The sequence below is a fragment of the Dysidea avara genome, chromosome 11, assembly GCF_963678975.1.
Source record: "Dysidea avara chromosome 11, odDysAvar1.4, whole genome shotgun sequence".
Taxonomy (NCBI): Eukaryota; Metazoa; Porifera; class Demospongiae; order Dictyoceratida; family Dysideidae; genus Dysidea; species Dysidea avara.
This window is the reverse complement of record NC_089282.1, coordinates 25,365,307-25,385,865: the sequence shown is the minus strand read 5'-3', so window position 1 is coordinate 25,385,865 and position 20,559 is coordinate 25,365,307. Positions and strand designations below refer to the sequence as shown.

The 20,559-nt window shown below is 37.9% G+C and overlaps 1 protein-coding gene and 1 long non-coding RNA gene across 2 annotated transcripts in view; one reads left to right on the top strand and one right to left on the bottom strand.

The window, feature by feature from the left end:
• Positions 1–20,559, top strand: part of LOC136239146 (uncharacterized) — a 223,461-nt gene that overhangs the window by 14,969 nt on the left and 187,933 nt on the right. The gene's annotated exons all lie outside the window — the stretch shown is intronic.
• Positions 1,822–20,463, bottom strand: LOC136239140 (ufm1-specific protease 2-like). Its single transcript, XM_066029881.1, has 15 exons — positions 20,291–20,463; positions 20,023–20,206; positions 19,853–19,965; positions 13,208–13,433; positions 12,192–12,373; positions 8,865–9,128; positions 8,358–8,478; positions 8,200–8,298; positions 7,875–7,916; positions 7,393–7,469; positions 6,270–6,371; positions 4,975–5,176; positions 4,194–4,318; positions 1,983–2,024; positions 1,822–1,935 (listed from the first exon to the last, which is right to left on the bottom strand). Exons 1-15 carry the CDS (start codon positions 20,348–20,350, stop codon positions 1,891–1,893), a joined length of 1,884 nt encoding a protein of 627 aa, XP_065885953.1. The 5' UTR covers positions 20,351–20,463; the 3' UTR covers positions 1,822–1,890.

Here is a 20,559-nt window from a genome sequence, read left to right as displayed (position 1 = left end):
AAATCGCCCTGTAGAGAGATCAGCTAGAAGAAGTTACCTTGTAGAGAGTTCAGCTACAAAGAAACCACCATGTAGAGAGTTCAGCTACAAACAAATTGCCCTGTAGAGAGAACAGCTAGAAGAAGTTACCTTGCAGAGAGTTCAGCTACAAAGAAACCATCATGTAGAGAGTTCAGCTACAAACAAATCGCCCTGTAGAGAGATCAGCTAGAAGAAGTTACCTTGTAGAGAGTTCAGCTACAAAGAAACCATCATGTAGAGAGTTCAGCTGCAAACAAATCTCCCTGTAGAGAGATCAGCTAGAAGAAGTTTCCTTGTAGAGAGTTCAGTTACAAAGAAACCACCATGTAGAGAGTTCAGCTGCAAACAATTCGACCTGTTCAGAGATCAGTTAGAAGAAATTTTCTTGTAGAGAGTTCAGCTACAAACAAATCACCCTGTAGAAAGACCAGCTAGAAGAAGTTACCTTGTAAAGAATTCAGTTACAAAGAAACCACCATGTAGAGATAGTTCAGCTACAAACAATTCACCCTGTACAGAGCTCAGTTAGAAGAAGTTTCCTTGTAGAAAGTTCAGCTACAAGCAAATCACTCTGTAGAAAGATCAGCTAGAAGAAGCCACCTTGTAGAGAGTTCAGCTACAAAGAAACCACCATGTAGAGAGTTCAGCTGCAAACAAATCACCCCGTAGAAAATTCAGCCACAAAAAAATTGCCCTGTAGAGAGATCAGCTAGAAGAAGTTACATACCTTGTAGATAGTTCAGCTACAAACAAATCACCCTGTAGAGAGATCAGCTAGAAGAAGTTACCTTGTAGATCGTTCAGCTACAAACAAATCACCCTGTAGAAAGAACAGCTTGAAGAAGTCACCTTGTAGAGTGTTCAGTTACAAAGAAACCACCATGGAGAGTTCTGTAATAAATATATGTATTATATTATAATTTGTACATTTACTGATAAAATCAGAAATATTTAAAGTATTTAAAATTTGCTTCACTTTTCTTCTTCCTGTGGTAAAGAAAAAAAGATAGGTTTAAAAAGCTATGACCAGCTTTGGGGTATACAAATACAAAAAGAAGTGAAATCTAATCAAAAACAGCCAAGCTGTAAAAAAAAGTGTGGCCCTCAAAAAGGCTATGGTGAAAAAAGATGTGAAATCCAAGGTGGCGGCCAAGAAATGGCTGTGAAGGTACGTTAATAGTAAAAAATTTAATAACAACAATTCAGGTAAATTTTGTGCCACTTGGTCTTGACACAAAATTCACCTGAATTGTTATTAAAATTTTTACCATTAACCTACCATCACAGCCATTTCTTGGCCACCACCTTGGATTTCACATCTTTTTTTCACCATAGCCTTTTTGAGGGCCGCACTCTTTTTTACAACTTGGCTGTTTTGGATTAGATAATATTGATCCCTTATTTAATAAGCACTGTGAACTAGTTATAAAACAATAAGTGAATTCATTAATTAAATTTCTAGTAGTGCATGGTAACCAGCTTTTATGTAAAGGACAGGCAGTGTGGTTCAAAGCTTGCTCTTTATAATTTTAATGTTCTAGTTGACTGCTCTATTAGAGTATTTCAACATTTAGCAGCTTTTGAAACAGTTGATCCCCTCGTTGATTCCTAGAACACATTAGCTCTTCTCACTCTTTCCATGTTTTCATTACTCATGTATACTGTAGATGCAAGTGTACCTGTACTGTAGCTTCTATTTTCATTCTAGTTAACATAGTAAAATTTTAAAGGGAGCCGTGGATTGCTTCAGCCCCCCATGCACCCCCAATCCCCTTTAAATACTACAAAACCATAACTTATTGAGGAAACAAAAATAGTACTACTGTACAAATGGTGAAAGAACAATATTTAATATAATTCAAATAAACATTATATTCCATCAATTAGCTGAGGCATACACATGTTGTAGTGTGCCTGTAGGAGACCACATGATGTTATCACCATAGTAACCAATATCATACCTCTTTATCCCAAAAGTCAAGTTTCTTCCATGAACACCATCCCTGTAATGACATTGGAACACATACTAATCTGAATGCAAGAAGACTGCTCTATTAGAGTAATTGTCAACTGGTGAACACTTTACAGTGGAACCTGTCTTAGCCAGTCACAATTTCTTGGCCTTAACCCATGTCACTACCACCATATGGCGGAATGGCATCATAACTTATCATAGAATAAAATTTGCCTCACTATAACTTGTATTGTGTGTTTTATAGCAAGATGTGCTGATACACCCATAAAGACCCTGCTTCTAGGATAACCATATAATCCCCAGTCTAGTATGTGTTTAATATACTGTAGTAGCGTAGTGTGTTTCTTTTCACTTCATAACTGGCAAGCTAAATTGTTCTTCAAGTTGAAAATCTTATTCGATAATAAAGTAAGTGTTATATACATCAGGAACAGCTGGATGTGGCATGGTGGACACGAGCACATACATGTATGTGCATACACAACAGGACAAGTCACAAGAAACTGGCTGTGGAGTGGATTGCACTGTAAGTAAAACTGTATAGTGTAGGGTAAGGCATGTTAGAAATAAGATTCCGTTCTTTGTTTGGGCAGGCTGATTTTTACCAGTTTAGAAATTGCTGCTTGATAACTTCATTGTAGTTAATGTTAAACAAAACAACATTGTTGAGCTCCTTAATTTATATAGCAAGTATTTAGATATATTGTTTCTGTGTATAGTATGACATGATTTGGCAATTTTAGCCACTGGTCCCTGAGAATTTGTCTGTCAATGGGATAATATGCAGGTGAATGTTTATACAGAGATAAATGTTACTAGCAGAACATAAAGTTGGCCTTTTCGAAAAGGTCTTACTAATTCTATACAGGTGACTACTAAGACAGGTTCCAATGTATTAGAGCAATATGTCAATGCATAGTATTGTAAAAGTTAGCCCAAAGATTTTGAGTGGTCAGGCCTTTCATGGACAGCAGTGGAGGTCATAGTCATGCACACTTCTATTGGTTTAATGTGATATTTATTATCAGTGATTATCTGCTCTCATTGATCCACATCTAGGGCATGTGTTTGCACATGCAAGCTAGGGAGCATAGGCATAGCAACGGGGGATACAGAGGTTAAAGCCCCTGCTGTAAAGGGAGTCTCCACCTTTAAAGATCAATATGCTCTAATAGAACAGTCATGTACTGAATAAAGCAAAGTCTAGCCCAAATTGTTTAATGATTCCAGACCCCTTAGAAAGCACATATTCCACATAGCGAGTGAGCTTTACACACTGTTCAAATTGTATCAACTGGTCACTATCCTGCTTAGTAGGCCTGTACCGATACCACATTTTACAGCCAATAATATTTATCATCTATTTCCGATACAGGTTTTCTAATAAACCGATATAATATTTAGCCGATATTTAAAAATCGTAACCAATATGTATTACTGTGAGATATAACATGATCACTACGGCCGTGTTGAAATTCCTAACCAATGATTGTTCACAAAGTGTTTTCACCCAAGCTTATCTGTTTTTAGTCAGTATAATAATGTCAGAACAGTATCATACAACAAAAATGTATTACCAAAAAAGTGGTATAAAAAACCCTCAAAAACGAAAAAAGAAAAAAAAAAGGCATTACTACTTGGAGAATTGAACCCAAGCCACTCTCAATGTAGTCCAGGATCTTACCACTAGTCTACCAGATCACACATGCAAGGTAGGAGCTTTTAATAGTACTTATAGTACTTTTACTAGTACTGACACTACTTAAGTAAAGTATCTGTACTATAGACTTGCAATTGACTGATACCGATGCTCGTAATATCGGTACCGATATCGACATAATATTGGTATCGGTACAGCCCTACTGCTTAGCCCCCTCACTTTAAATTTTGTTGCCACGCTTTGTAAGGGGTCTGGGGGTATGCTCTTCCATCAGCCATTTTGATGATAACAGAAGAGGCTTTGTATGTAGAGTAGTCTCCAGATACCATTTTAGTGCATCTTCAAAAATTTCCCTTACACCAAACAGTGCAATTAGAACAGTGCATGGTCCGGCATTGACCGAACAGTGACTTTTGGGTAATACTCTAATAGAGCAGTCAGTAGAATTATAGCCACTGAGCTGGTGGGGCTCACCCCAATTAACTGGGTGAATGCATAGCATGGTTGCTCACATGTTATGCAGCTTGTCACACTCACCTTGTTCAATATGGTGGTCAGCTCATCCTTGCCAGTGTAGTGAGGATCAAGTATCAGGAACTTGATGTCTCCAGTTTGGTTGTTATAACACACTCCTAATATGGTATGGGCCAGTACTCCTCCACCTGTCATGAGGTAATTGATGAATTATAACTGCATTGTGTGAAATATACTATGAAATATTATCACATACTACCACCTACTGCATGACAATTATATTACAATGGATCCTTGTTTATCCAAACCTCAGTTATGTGAACACCAACAGTGACTGTTCTATTAGAGTATTTTGTCACTGCAAGTGACTTCTATTAGAGTAATTGAATGAAGCTCTGTATAAAAATCAAAGCCAAACAATTTCACTTATCTGAATACTTTAGGCTAACTGTAGGAACAAGGGTGCTAGGATCCACTGTATAATGTAAGTCGATTAGTATTTTGAGTGTGGGCTCTATTACACAAAACTCAATCGTTTAAACAATTTTCTGAAAACTTTTTTTTAAATTTTTTTATTAATGCTTTACAGCACAAGTGCTGAAGGTCTGTAGGACACCTGGTCCTACAGCCTGCTCAAAGACTTTAGCTACTTAAGGTGTGTTTGAAAAGTTGGAGAAAGGAGAAAAAATCCATGACTGGACCTAGGTGGCCTCGAACCTGCTGCCATCTTTTATCATTGCTTGAAACCATTGGCGCTCATATAACTGAGGGTTTGCTATGCTGAATACTTATGCATCTAAACAACTGAGGGAGGATGATTGTTGTATTAGAGCTAGTACAGTACCGATCATAATGGGAGTGCCATGTGTCCTGAAGTGTAGCAGTAGTTGTCTTCCTTGACTACCCATCTCAGCCCCTGAGGGGACGTGTAGTATCTTACTGGTGACTCCAAGAAGATGGTTGAGTACTACGTTGACTTCAAATGATCCGATCCACTGTTTGGAGCCAACCAGTGAGGGAGGCTTGTCTCCACTATCTACCAGTGTCTGTGTAGAAGTGACATGATCATTACCGTTAAACTTCCACCTGACCGTGTGTGTACGTGCATGTGTGCATGTGTTATACGTATGTGTCTGTATCTACTGTAGGACAATCTTACTTAATTGTGAACCCTTGACACAAGAGATGACTGTTCTATTAGAGTAGTTGATCAGTGTTGTGCTGACAAATGAACGGACTTTGGTTATCCAAACAATTCACTTATCTGAACATTGAAGTGGTACACAAGCGTTTGGATAATGTAGCTGGTGTCATTGGGTGTATACAGTGTAGGGAGTAACACTTTACTTATTACTATTACTTTATGTAATGTGTTATATATCATGAGCTAGTGATGAGTAATGGAGAGCTATAAATGTGTTATTGAAATACAGTAGACCCTTGTCCAAAATTGAAAAAGACTGTTCTATTAGAGTATTTACAGTACAAATGCATGTTCTGTTTTCAGCAAAGCTCTGTATCAGTATATAATAAATGTATTATCCAAACAATGTCATATATCTGAACACTTTTACCATTGCCTGAGGACAAAGGGGTTCAGATAACAGAGGATCCACTGTAACACATCACTCGCTGACTCGCATTACAGTAATATTATTACCTAACAAAGTTCTAACACATTACTTAACTAACGCTATTATGTAATAAAACTGCAAATGCTAATCATGTGATCATTGCCATTTAAGGTAAACAAGAGTAATGAGTATACTTTAGTCAAAAATAAACGAGTTTTCAACAGTAACTGCCCAACACTGGGTGTCTATTTCTTGGTCAGCCAGTACTGAATAACATATGAATCATAAATCTCAAAACACTGTAACTGAGGTTCATCTCTGTTGTAATAGAGAGGTTATAATGGGCAGTTTGAGTACAGAGTGATTAAGTAATGTAGCCACCTGGTTAATAAGAATTTGAAACAAAAGTGCTCACAAGGCCACTAATAGCAGCACACAACTACAAACTACTCTAATATAACAACCATCAATGTTCTTAATAGCCACATAACCAGTTTTGCTTTGCATCAAATAATTCTATACCAAACCCTGATAGCTGTCCATGCACACACACACACAACCTCACCTGCTGGATCACTCTGTGGTTGGGTACAGGTTTAGTGGTATATCCTTGATGGAGGTACCATGACCATAGCGTCTGTAGTGACCGATAGGCACATCCCCAGCTCTGCAATGAGAGACCAGTAACAGTAGCAGTGAATAGAGCTATACTGTAACACCATATCAGACAAGACTCGGGGACCATGGTATGGTGACCATCCATAGTACATTCATGTTGTACTGACATCTCAACAATTTTTAACAACTCGTGCATTAACCCTTAAACCTGCATACACCGATATATTGGTGTTTTTATATAAAGCATGAAATACACACAATTATTATTATTAATGGATGCATGCGTGATGGCTTTTAAACTGGTAGTGTATGAACTAGATTAGTCCAAAAACCACCTATCACTGGAAAGTATATTCATTGGGCTACTTAGACAAGGATGAATAATCGTAACAACATTTATTTACTTGTTACAAAGCACTGAAGATTGACGTCTGGTTTCCCCTACCTCGTCAACCTGGTAGCCATTTTTATAAATGTGTGACTTACGTGAGCTTTATATGCAGTGATTCTCCAATAAATGATGTAAGTGTTTATTTCAGCTTGATACAGTGAACTTGGATGGAGTTATGATCCATTTTCTGAAGCCATGTGTGTTTTAATTGTGCACACGCTGTTTCTTGGTGAGTTTTTTATTGAAGGGTAAATCCCTAGGTATCATTTTTTCCTTATTACATCACGAATATAATGGAGCAAATTGCATAGCCGTAGCATTATTGGTTCAATAGCTACAGCTTTTGTTTGAGGCCATGTGTAAAAGCCAATTTATTGGTGTATGCATTTTCAGTGCATTGCTACTAAAAATTACGTGTGGGTTTAAGGGCTAAATAAAATAAGGGTTTGAAACGTGGCTCACTCAACTAAAAATATCTTTAATAGGCTCTTAGATTCTTAAAATATAGTACCTCAAAATTTTTCCCATGCATATTTTCCTGAAACCTCATCAGTATAGGCTTTTTCAGCTATCTACTCAATTTTCTTTTGGTCCCATTTTAGAGGAGGGGTTTAAAAGTAATTGGGACACCTCACTAAAAGGACAGGTCCACACAACAGCAGTGGTTCCTTTACACTACCTTATCATCCATGCCATCCTGCATGTAGTGGTAATAAGAGTATGAGCCATTAACTGTTGCTATGGTACCTCCGTCAACTGTAACAGATTAACAGCATTGTGTGAATACAGGCAAACTAATGATGACTGGAAAACACAAGATGTACATTTCCAGGTAAAATAAAAACACAGAGAATGTAGTAATTTGAAAATTAATCCTTTATAGAGATGAAAAAATATGATTAACATGTTACCATAGTTTTGCAAAAAAAGTTCAGTAACCTTCTCACTTTCAATAATACAAATAAGCAACTGCTCTATTGCAGTATTTTACAGGAATGTTCATTGTTAGCAGATATCACTTTGCCTCGTAACTATCTTCCAATAGCAAAATAACCATAACACAATACTGTGACTTAATTCCACAAAGTACGCACACGCATGCACATACACACACACACGCATGCACGCACACACGTACGCGCGCACACACACATAGCTCACTTCCAGGTGGCTTCACTCCAATGTGAACATTCATGAGGTGACCTAACACAATATCAGAACAGAAATGTATCTCTACAACCACTGTATGTACTATTAGAGTAGAACATTGTATAACCTAAAATGGACACTAGATTCAACAAGAATTTATTTCCTCAGTAAAGAGGTTTGCTAAGCTAAGTAGTGTATAAACTACTAGTACTGTTGATTTGGGAACTAGACAGATGTCTTTCATAAAGACACATTCTTAGAGATGGTGTGTCCTTAGCAGCCATGTTGTTTACACACAGTGTGTGCCTAGCATATGTAGACACAAGAGAACACTAACCAGTGTCTTTGTTTTTAGCTGTTATCCTGTTGGCATGTCTCAAGTAAGGACGATTGTTAGGTAACATAAAGTTATTGTGTAACGGTCTCCTCAGATCAACTAACACAATGAGAAGACACTATATAAATCATTACAACATTATATTCACTGGACTGTACCCAAATCAGAGTCCTTTATCATAGCTCCATTGTGTGGTTTGCAGGGGTACACCATGGTAATGGGACAGTGGTGGTTGGGTAATACAAAATGGTCGACATTAACTGTACACAATTCAGTCTCCTGTGTAGAGTGAAATAGTAAGACCGCTGTAACTGTTCACTATTAAAAGATTTGTCCATGAAACGTAAACTTCTATTGGTGGGAACTATGAGCAGTGGAAATTGTTGGGTCTCTCTAAAAGGAAATACTTTAGGACCAAGTTAGCCTATTTTTGTTACAACAAGGAGACTATACTGGAGGTAAACTGCAGACCAGTTGGAACCAAAATCATTAGTGTTATTATGGGATATGGATGTCATTCTATACCAAGTCATTATGAGAATTTACTTATTATTATTATTATTATTTGGGTTTTCATTATAGCTATCTTGTTTTTACCAGCCTCCACCAATAAAATCTTTACTTTCACATGATTTTCATTTTCATGAACAAAATTGCTAGCTCACCTTCCATAACGTAAACTTTTCAATTTGTTTTAGTTGCAGGGAAATCCCCTCCAATATTATATCATAGATGGCATTAAATGGAGTAGTCAGAGACAACATGGCGACCACATCAATAGGTACAGGAATATTGTGATGAGTTAGATCATGAGGTTGATATGAAGCGATCGGTGCTGTAGAGTGTTTATCTGATGGAGGACTACTGGAGTTGGGGTTGGTGCTGTATAGTAACTCAAGATTAAGCACTTCCGCACTGAGAGGCTTTAACTGTGACAAGAATACAAAACACATGTAACTAATACACATACAATAGAGAGATCCTATACAACAAACTGATAGCAAGAAAGTTTGGTACAATTTACAATGGATAAAAAGAAATTACTGGTGCTGTTTGTTTATACAGCAGAGAAATCGATCATTCGAACTAAAATGGGGAATAGTATAAACTGAAAATACATTAATTTCAAACAGTCGATTGTTTACAAACAGATCTCTATTCAACTACTCTAACACAGTGAAGAGTAAAACCAAAAGTGGCATTATATCTCAGTGAAGCCATACTTTGGAATTGTATGGCAGGCAGTGTTGCCAAGACAACAGTCCAGTAAAAGTTTAATCATTGCCTTTGACAGAAAAGAAGTGTTTGTTGCAAAATGGAAAATGCAGCAAAATCAATTAAACATGCTATGTTGGCAATCACAATATAACATGTTTATGCAACTACATACAAAGCCAAATATATCAAAGTATCCACAAGTATCGGATATAAGCCAGTTACCTTGGTCCCTCCATTATCCGAACTCATTGGGTTCTAAGTGTGTTCAGATAATGGAAAAGTTAGGATACACGAAGCCCATACATTTATAGAACTCACTCAAATAGAACACACACCTTAGTCAAAATACTCTAATAGAACATACACTTCACAGTTCAGATAACAGAACGCTCGGATAATCGATGGCTGAATAATGGAGGGACTACCATATATCAAAAAAGTTTATTAACTTGTCCTTGGCTTTGCCTCTGACTGGATTCATTGAGAAAAGGGTAGACTAGCCATTTGCAAATTGCAAGACAATGACTGCTCAGATCAAAAGCCAATATTTGCAGATAGTATTGGAATCAGGGGTGGAGCAATGAATTTGAAAGTGGTCAGGTTGACATGTAGAAATTATTGCATAGTGGTAGGACAAAGTGTACCATACTACACATGGGGGCTTGCTTCCCCAGGAAAAAATTTTGAAATAGAAAGAATCTGAATATATATTTCACAATACCATCCAAGAAACTAGGTAACTGACTACTCTATTAGAGTATATTGATCTTTACAAAAAGAAGTCAAGTTGAAACCTGATCAACTGGACTGGTGACGCCACCCCTAACTGGAACCCATTACTCCTTAACCCTTAAACACGTATAAGCCTATATATAGGCAAATACGCATGGCTGTAAACAAAGTGCTATAACTTTCGAAGCATACCTCCTATGGCTAAGCAATTTACTTCATCTACTTCTAATGCAATAAGCTTTACAATGGTACCTAGGGCTTTCCCCTTTGTGCTAAAGCATGATGCCAGAACTTGCCGTGTAATCAACTTTTCATTAAATAAACACGCAAAACCTTTACATACCTTTATAAAATGATCCATAACTTGATGGCGGTTGTTCCAATCAACTTCCAAAAGGCTTTGTTCGCTTCAGCATTAAATTTCGCATTAGGCCATACAAAGCTCACGTGATTAAATCAACAATCAAACATGTGGCGAGAAGCTTGGTTGATGGATAACACTGATCACCGTTGTTCTTCGCCTCATACCAAGTAAGTTTCCACTGTTACAGTGTTTATGTAACCTTGCCCAAGTAGCCCAGTGAATAGAATTTTGATCAATGTGTAGTTTTAGGCTAAAGGAGTTGAGCTACCCCCACCTAATGTCACCATGAACACGTGAAATGTGTAAACACGCATTCCCCAAAAGTTTCATGCGCGTTTAAGGGTTAAAAAACTAATGACTCTGATAAGTACTATGCTAGCAAAATTTATGGATAACAAACTGCTGGAAACAGCATCAGTATAAAAGGTGCAGGCTCTGTTGGTTAAACGTTGAGAAACAGCAACTTAACACATTTGTATGAAAAGACCAAATACTCTAATAGAACAGTCACTACATAATAAAAATATCCTAATAGGATAATCACACAAGCTAATCTGAAATCACTGTTGTAAATAGCACAGAGCTGGCTATGCTATGCACAACCCAGCAATGCAGATACTGACAATTTTCATTTAATTTAAGGTGTATTTGCTGGATGGAACATCGCACACTAAACTCGGCTCAAAACTTCATTCACTTTTGGACGCTGTTAGTGGCTATTACACTATAAATTGATTGGATTACAGATAAAGGTTTTATGACAGCTTTTATACAGTGTGCAATATACAAAAAAAAGAATTTAGACTAACTTTGGGGGCTTACATTTCAAGGACTTCTTGTGCTCAAATTTGGTATACAGATTAGTACTAGTACCAAACAATCAGGATAAATGCTGTGAAGGGAACATGAAAAACCACTTTGTTGTGTAGACAAAGGTACGTTTATCACCTAGGCTTCTTTGGCTACACTAGACACACACTACTGTGTCTTGATCAAAGTAGTGCCATGATCAAGGTGTCTTGATCAAGGTCTCAGTAGAACAGTATTCATAGTTGGCTGATAAATTTACACCATATTAATTGTATTGAAAGGAAATAGTGTCTACATCCTGTACATCTGATTCCAACACAACTATATACATAGCATTCTCAGTATATTGATAAGGTGTAGCACTCATGAATAATAAGTCATTGATATTTGTCACATTGACTACCAACCAACAGGTTGACCTTGCCTGTCCAACTAACGTAAATTTAGAACATGTTAGAACATGTTACGTATGATAACCATTTGAATACTTTATGCTTCCACCAAGTCCCTGGGAGTTGGTTAACAAATAAACAAATAGATAAATGTGTACATACAGTTTTAGTAATTTTACTACTCGACTTAATTAACTGTTGGTACCAATATTAATATTGGTCCAATAATTATTGTACATTTTTCACACCAATGGCTACAGTGCATCGCACATCCCTGTGGACCAAAAGCTGGACATCTCTCTGGGTCCTAAACAAACAGTACTATTGAAATAAGGATACTCTTCCGGCTATGTATATATAAAGAACAAAAGTTGAACAAATAGTTGTTGGATATTTATCTTAGAGGAACACCAGTACATTTACTGCCAACTAAATCACTTCTTGAAAACCTCTACCTACACTTATAATAATAATACCTTCTCTTTATCCATGCTGTCTCTGTGTAGTTCCCAGAGGTCAGCTACGGTCCGCAACATCCGGTCACTACCGATGTATGAGTTAGAACTCATTGTGATGCCAAACGAGGGGATGTAGAGTGTTACCCCATGTGACCGCAGATCTGTCTCCTTCATGAAACTCTCCTTTAGTGCAACAGTAACTACAAACAAGAAAGACTGGTTGTATACACCACATCTATTACAACGACTGCATACACTTCATTATACACAGCACCTGGCAACGATCATAATGCATTGCTTTACCTCACAGACACACACAACCTAACACACAACACAGTGTCTCCACTAAACTAAAGAGTAATGTAACATAATTTTGGCTTCACAAAAGATTTTCTAGACAAATCAATAAATCATTATCTCGGGAATACAATTTCATGAGACTGCACAATCATATAAAGACTATATACACCAGACTATGTTGTGTTCATATTTTATTTTACTCTCTATGGAGTTTGAAATGGCTTCTTGAGTGCCAACAGGTATGGCAAATGTTGTATCAACTTGCAAGTACACTAGTACATGTTATTGAGTGTATATCTAATGGTGTGTATGTGTTGACTGTATACTATAACAATATCCCATGTCTACACTATGATACAGTACATGCACACACATACATTATATTTATCCATGCAGAAGTCCAGGTTATAATAGCCAGAAAGTCTGGCAAGAGGAACAGTGATATGATTTTGGTCAGAAAAAGTTTAGTACATTTGTTAGTAGCTAACAGATTTATATTGGACAAACAATTTGGTGCATTTTAGTTTGGCAAAACACCACTCACTCGCCAAACTTTCCTTTCAAGTTATATGGTAAATAATTGACCCAACATCTGAGCTCAGGTTCAAGTGGTAGTGAAGGGGCAGGGGTCTATTAGGAAATAGGCAGGGGTATTTAATAAGCACCATGGTAAATTTGAGCCCACACATGTATTTGAGGACAACTTTAATACAGATAAATGATACACAATTTACCATTATCGGTAGCAGGGACCTCAAGATAGAAGGAGGCAAGCAGCCTAAATATCACTGACTTATCCTCACACCATTGGCTCAGTCCAGTCACAATAATGGGAGACACAGTAGACACTTTGTTAGTGACACTATTGTAGAGGTAACAGTGAGCTACAGGGTGCTCCATAGAGTCCTCTTCTGGGGTACCCAGCACTGCCACTAGTATATACTCAGTAGAAAACAAAAACTGAAACCAAAACAACACAGATGAAACTTTAACTGTGGCTCAACATGACGATATAATAACAATACAGTACAAGACAAAACCTCGCAGGGAATATCACGGTAAAAAAACAGTACTTAACGTCCAGAAGGAATGTAAGTAATGGCAGGCATTGAAACACTAGAATGTATTTGGAGGAAAGCCCAGGACCACAGCGCGCCCCATATCACTTTTTCTATTGGTACATATCATATCTGTCACCATTAGCACGCTTATTAATACTGGTTCAATGCCAATTTTATTTTCAATGTAGTCCTTGACCCAATACTGCCCACGCAGTTCATTTATAATGATGTGATCGCACCTCTGTTTATTGCCTCCCATAAGTGGTACCACAATCGAATAACTTGTAGGGAAAATCCCTATGGAAAAAAAGAACCACATCTGTTAGCCGCTGGAAGGCCAAAAGGAAAGCAATCATTCTTGTACAATCGTGTATGTTATAAGTGACTATTCATCAGTGGATTCAGCCCACATTCTTTAATTGTGGATCACTGAGTAAGCCTGAAGAGGTTGTTGAGATGTATGCTCTTGTCTTTCTCTGGGGGGTATCATAAAGAAGGTGACTTCTTGGTGTGCTACGATGAGCAACCCTATATGCTCCATCTGGCAGTGGTTGACATACACGTCAAGAAAACACATGCCTATGCTAAACTCAATTACAATTGTTAAACCGCACCACAGGGGTGGGTGATCACGTCCATGGTGGACGGAAGTAGTTCATGCATTAGTTTAAGCAGTGCAGTCAGTGTGTATATCTAAAGCATTTGAGAAAATCAGCTACTTTTCTAAAGATTTAGCCCTTTGATATCAATATAAGAAATCCTCATTGCAAATGTAAGATAATTAAGTAATGTTCATTGTTGGTTGTACACTGTTGCAGAGTGCAGTGCTCATAAATGAATGTTTGCTGCAGTTGATATAACTTTTTAAAAATCATACAGCTACTAGTTAGCAGCAATGCTAATTAATTCTATTACCTAGTTCCGGTTATACTTGAGTGGGAGAGATCAATTCGTCAGTCTGGCTTTGGCCCATAAGTATGTCCTTACCTCCAGTATATGTGAAGATTCTTGTAGGTTGACCGGTCATTTGAGCCTTAAGTTGAGTGAAGGGTTAATGTTGCAGAGCATAGGTTGTTTAGAGTATTACCTTGAACTTAAGCATTTTTTTTTTTTTAAATAATATTTTAACACTTGCTTTATCTAGCAGAACATAGGTTGCATAGAACACCAGCTTAATCTACCTGAGTGTAAGTTGCGTTGTTTCTTGACTCTTGCTTAATCTTCTACAGTATAGGTCGCATAGAACACAAGTTTGAGCTTATAAACACTGTTTATTAAGCACTTGCTTAAACTTGCAGAGCGTAGGTTGTGTAGACCCTTAACTTGGGATTAAGCATTGTTTCTGACACTTGCTTGCTTAATCTTGCAGAGCGTAGGTTGTGTAGAACATTAGCTTCAGCATTGTTTATTAAGCACTTGCTTAAACTTGCAGAGCATAGGTTGTGTAGAGCATTAACCTTGGCTTAAAGCTCACACTTGTCTAGTCATGCAGAGTCTAGATTGCATGGAACACTCAAGTATTTCTTTTGCACTTGACACAGATTATGCAGCTATTTGGAGTATGGGTAGTGTAGAGCATCAACTTGATCTTAACCATTTATTTGCTCGATATCAACGTAACATTTGATTGACTTTGCAGCTATCTGTAACAAGGGTTGCACGAGACATTGGCTTGAGCTTATGAAGTAAATTTTGTAGCTTGGTGTAAATGTTTGCGTAATTGTCCCTTTGGGAGAGGAGACACTTGCTGTATATGCTTACACTTAGAAAATATGAATATAGCTATTGTGGGAACAGTGACACTTCCTGAAGATTTTGATGTAGTTAGTGGGTTAGAGACCTGGCAGCTTATAAAAATAATAATATTGATGGAGCACATCTCTAGCTTGTACTTGAGCAGCGAATGGGGTCAAGTGGCCTGAGCTTAGTAGAAGATTTGTCTATCAGTGTTCTCTTTATTAGCCGTCCTATAAGGTCACTGAGCAATTTAGTCAGTGTAGTTAAAGCCCTTAGATAAAAGCTTGGGACTTATTGACATTTCCTTTAGACATTATTTCTGACCTTAACCCTAGTATGGTCGTTTAACCTCTAGCTCTTTATAGGCAACAAACTTGAAGTTTGTGAAATAGAATGTGCAAAATCATTCTTAAGATGAAAATCAGTGAACAGTTATGTAGTTTAAATCGATAGCTACTTGTTATAACAGGCAATGCCAACCCACTGGTATCATAAATACCATAAATGTCCAACCCACTAAGGTCCTAGGAACGGAAGGATGCATGGATAAAGCTATTACATAAGTAGCCCTGCTTGACTGTTGCAGCAAATTATTGCTTGGCTTTCTCTGTGGCTTAATTCTGCTCGGTGTGTTTACTGCTATTCTTGAGGTGAATAAATACAAACACGGTGCTCCTATATACTTTTAAAACCATTCGTGCATTGCTATAGGTGATACTTGAGCAATTCCAGCTTCTTAGATAGGAGTTGGTCTATCTAGAGATCTGCCGGCTTTGTGTATAATTATAATCTTACTTAATTACAATTGTTAAGCCGCACCAAGGTAGGTGGGTGGTCACGTCCTTGAAGGAACAAAGTGCTGTTTGCACTCTGTACCTTTAAGGGGTTTAGTAGGCACTTCAGAAACTTTAGGGGGATAGCTATGTACCCTAATTTTTTCCTTCAAGTTGTTACAATAAGGAGTGGGATGTACTACTGACATAATTGTGCAGTAAGCCCAGAGTGCAGTGTTTAAATATTGTTAATTGTTGTAACTGTTTATGAAGTGTTTTGAGTTTTCTTCAATCTCCTTCAGGTACACTGACTGAGACTTCTAATTATAGTTCTTTTTTTTTGATCCAGCCAGGAAAGGTTATCACCTACAAGCAATCTGCACCTTTTACCCACTGCATGCATGTATATGGCTTCGGAAATTTACACAATGTTTTTGAAGAAAAATCTCCAGGCCTTGACCACTTTGTTCTTCATGTTTTGAATGATTTCCAAGTTACCTGACTTCCGCAAACTATTAATAAACACCCTGTAGAAAGCACAGTGATGAGTTGGCATGTTTGGTGGAGAGATTAATCTGAAATTTAGGTTCAATTATTATAACTAGAGGTGTACCGATATAAGGAAACTAAACCGATCCAATACTGAGATTAATCATTTGGAAACCGATATGATACTGATCTAATACTACTGTAAGTTTATGTAGCTATTTATATTTGAGGAACCACAATTGCCATGTTCAACTTTATTTTAACTACTGAAGACAGTTTTAGGAGCACTGGCTATGCTTGGTTACCCATGGTGGTGTGGCCTCTATTGATAGCTCAGACTACAAGGCTACAAGGCACCCACAAATATTTTAATACGTGCCCTTGCCAAGGATTACTCCGCATTAATCCGCATTTTAATGGCTTGTAGAGATGACTGGTTGTTTTATGCTGAGCTCTTGGTTCATCTGTTTCCCCAGGTTCGCCACTTTGAGTGTTTGTTATATGATAGGTAAGCTTTGTGACAACAATCAGTAATTATGCATGCACTTAGATGGCTTCGCGTCGCATACTGCCTTTAGAGAAAAAAATAACTACTCTTTCCTGCCCTTGTTAGCTAAGTAATAGGGTTTATAATGTAGCTTGATCATTGGACAGTATCATCAGGATAGTTCAGTTGAATATCAGTGTATAGTACGGGTTTTATCGGCCACCGATATGATATGTATCGGTATATTGATACACCTCTAATCAGAACCAAGTATTAGCACCTTTTTTGTACGTACAGTGTAGCTACCCTATTCTGAATTTTGATATAGCATAATTATGCACCGACTGCAGCATATTTTAAGCTGATAGAGGCAGTTTAATTAAGCAGTGCACAGACATTTCTTAGCTACGTATAGCTAACCCGTAGTCTTGTGTGGCCAGGCCGCTTTTTTCCATATATTGGGTGGGGAAAGAGTCTGGTGCAACTCCAATAGCTGTTTACTTCTGAGCCACCCCCAGACACTGGGGACGCTAATTGAATAACATTGGCCATAAAGGAGGCGCCGAAGCCCATAGTCTTAGCCGCTATTGAGTTATGCTTGTCTGAAGGCATTAGGCAGGTAGGCAGTTAGTCGGTCAGTGTAAACTGTTCTATATGACAAATATAATGGAGGTTAACTAAAGTTAACCGGAGTTAATGGAGGAAGGCCTGGCTGCAGTGTGCGCCATAAATAGAAATAAGTTGTGAGCGCATGTGCACAAGAGTACACCACTGACACCTTACCATGTGTCAAAGTGCAAGATCCACAGTAAAGTTTTATGTGAAGAACTAAGATACCAAGCAATCCTGTAAATGTGATGCTTTCATCATCATGATATTTCTCAATGGTGCTAGACCTTCTACTGGCATACATACCTCCTTCGATTTCATCACCAGCTATAGGAGCGAACTGGAAGTTTGTTTTAATCAATGACCAGAGGCCATTGATACACCGTGAACAGCCACTCATCGTCTCAAAAGAGGAATCCTTTTTCGTAAGTTCCTACCTACGGTTCCGTATCATGTATACAATGTGGATCCTGTGACCTAGGACGCCAACAGCTCAACGACCTTTTGTTTTAAATAACTGTTCTACCAGACATGCTATTAGCATTTCGCACAAACCCGTAGTACAGCACAAAACAAGGGCTCGCTGTCATCATTTGCATCTGGGCCGCGGGTTAGCTAGTCTCGCGTGGCCAGACCGCTTTTTTCCGTATATTGGGTGGGGAAAAGAGAGTCTGGTGCAACTCCAATAGCTGTTTACTTCTGAGCCATCCTCAGACACTGGGGACGCTAATTGAATAACATTGGCCTCAAAGGAGGTGCCGATGACGTCAGTAAAACAATGAAATATTCATACATTCCTGCTCCGGTTGTGAGTCTTGTTACACGATGAGGATGAGCTTTCAAAACGCTATAAAAGAGACATCGGAGCTAATTAAGATTCATTTAAAGGATAAACAGATCGAAGCCATCTCGAATTTACTTACTGAATTCACTGTTCGGCATCGCTTCAGCCTGACAGGTGCCTACTGCAGTACGTACTAGTTCAATATCGGTAGGCACATGAGACAACCTGGACAGTATAGCACTGGGCATGGATGATGAGACACTAAATGGCTAGGTGTTTCTGGATGGACGCAGTGGTGAATAAAGGTGATGGATTTCACAAGTACACTGTTTGGATTGCTTTACACATGTTGTCTACCTCAGTTTGATTAAATCATCACCTTGCTTATGCTATACAAGAAACATAGTAGAGCTGTGTGATAATAAAATTTCTGGTATCTCGATAATGCTACTTATTATCACGATTATCACGATAGTTGTATAAATCACGATAGTTGTATAAATCACAAATACCATTACAAACATTTTTACTCTTTGTAAAAATTTACAGGACTAATCACAATAGAAAACCTGCATCTAAAAATTCCCTAAATCGTTACAAAATATGAGTGATAAATGACTGCTATTTATACATTGTAGATTGGTTTCCTGTGGTATGCAGAAGTTTGCTATTATCACGATAACGAAAACTGCCACGATAACGATAATTGCATTGATACTTATCTCGATAATCTTATTATCTTTATTATTGCACAGCTCTAAAACATAGCACGTAAAAGAGTGAGCAAGAGACAAATATTGTATTCCATCTCAAGACTATTTGTATGTATTATATTTTGCATATAGCACTTGCAGTCATGTTTTATATGGCAGATAATGAATACCAAGTTTTATAGATGTACGTGCCCAATAAGTCTTGTAGAAATGACAAATAAACTTGGCAAATAAAAACAAATCTGCCCAAATTTTTCTCCTTCCAAAATTCTGCCTTATGCAGTACATGTATGATACTAAAATTTTGGAGGGAAAAGAATGTGGTAGAATTCTCTTTACGACATTTATACAGGATGTGTCTATGAGTGATCCATCAATGAGTGATCCATAAATACTTGGGTAGGTCAATGGGCTTAAGTTACTTTCCAGATCTTCATAAGACATTCGTGTACGAGTGGGAAAATTGATCTGGACAGAAATCTTGTACCATATGATCCTGAAGTATCATTAATGTAAAAAACACACGCCTGACTTGCACTACATTTGCCTTAAAGTTGATAAACAAGGTATGCTGCATTAATAGATAACCAAACCCTGCTTATGCACAAAGCTATAACAACACGCCCAACCATGCACAAGGAGTAGACTAAATATCATGGTTGAGAAAGAGGATTAAAATCAAAAGAGCACTATTTGCATACATTATTATGTTCTTGATCAACATACTTGGTATCCTGAACCAGTCCGCAGCAACCGCTTGCAGACTTCTTTAACTTTATGCTGGTCCTGAGCCTTAGCAGCTAATTTGCCTCTCAGGAATATTCCACAGGGACACACACCTGGGAACATGATATAGTTACAATGTCTACTGTTCTTTCATCACAAATACACCTTACCAGCTGGGTAATGAGCTTTGACAAACTCTGCTTCTTCTTGCCACTCTGGTTGGCGCCCATCATGGTAAGTTAGACAGGCACAGCAGCCAACAACGGCTACCTCATCAGCTGCTTCTGGCATGAAGGTGGTCGCGAATGACACGCCCAACAAAACGCCAACATCACTACTAATACTCGGTGGGATCTGCATACAAGTAAGTCTATATATAACACACTCCTCAACACCCTTATCGTCTAATGCACACCACGCAAGTGTTAATTTCTTTACCTGAAGAGCGTAGATATAGAACTGGTCTTTTCTCCTTACTTCAATACAACGGTGAGCCATTTATAAGCTTCCGGGGTGACTAAATAACCATCTTATTGTAGCTGTATTGTCTCACCTGGATGAAGCGGTGGCAGGAAATGCGTGTAGATTTAATTGTGGTTCCTGCTAATTACAGTAATTTACTTCCTTCAATAGAACAATCAACCCTAATAGAACGTACAGCCATGCGTGCACTTCCATCCCAATGATTCCAATTACTTTGCAAAACA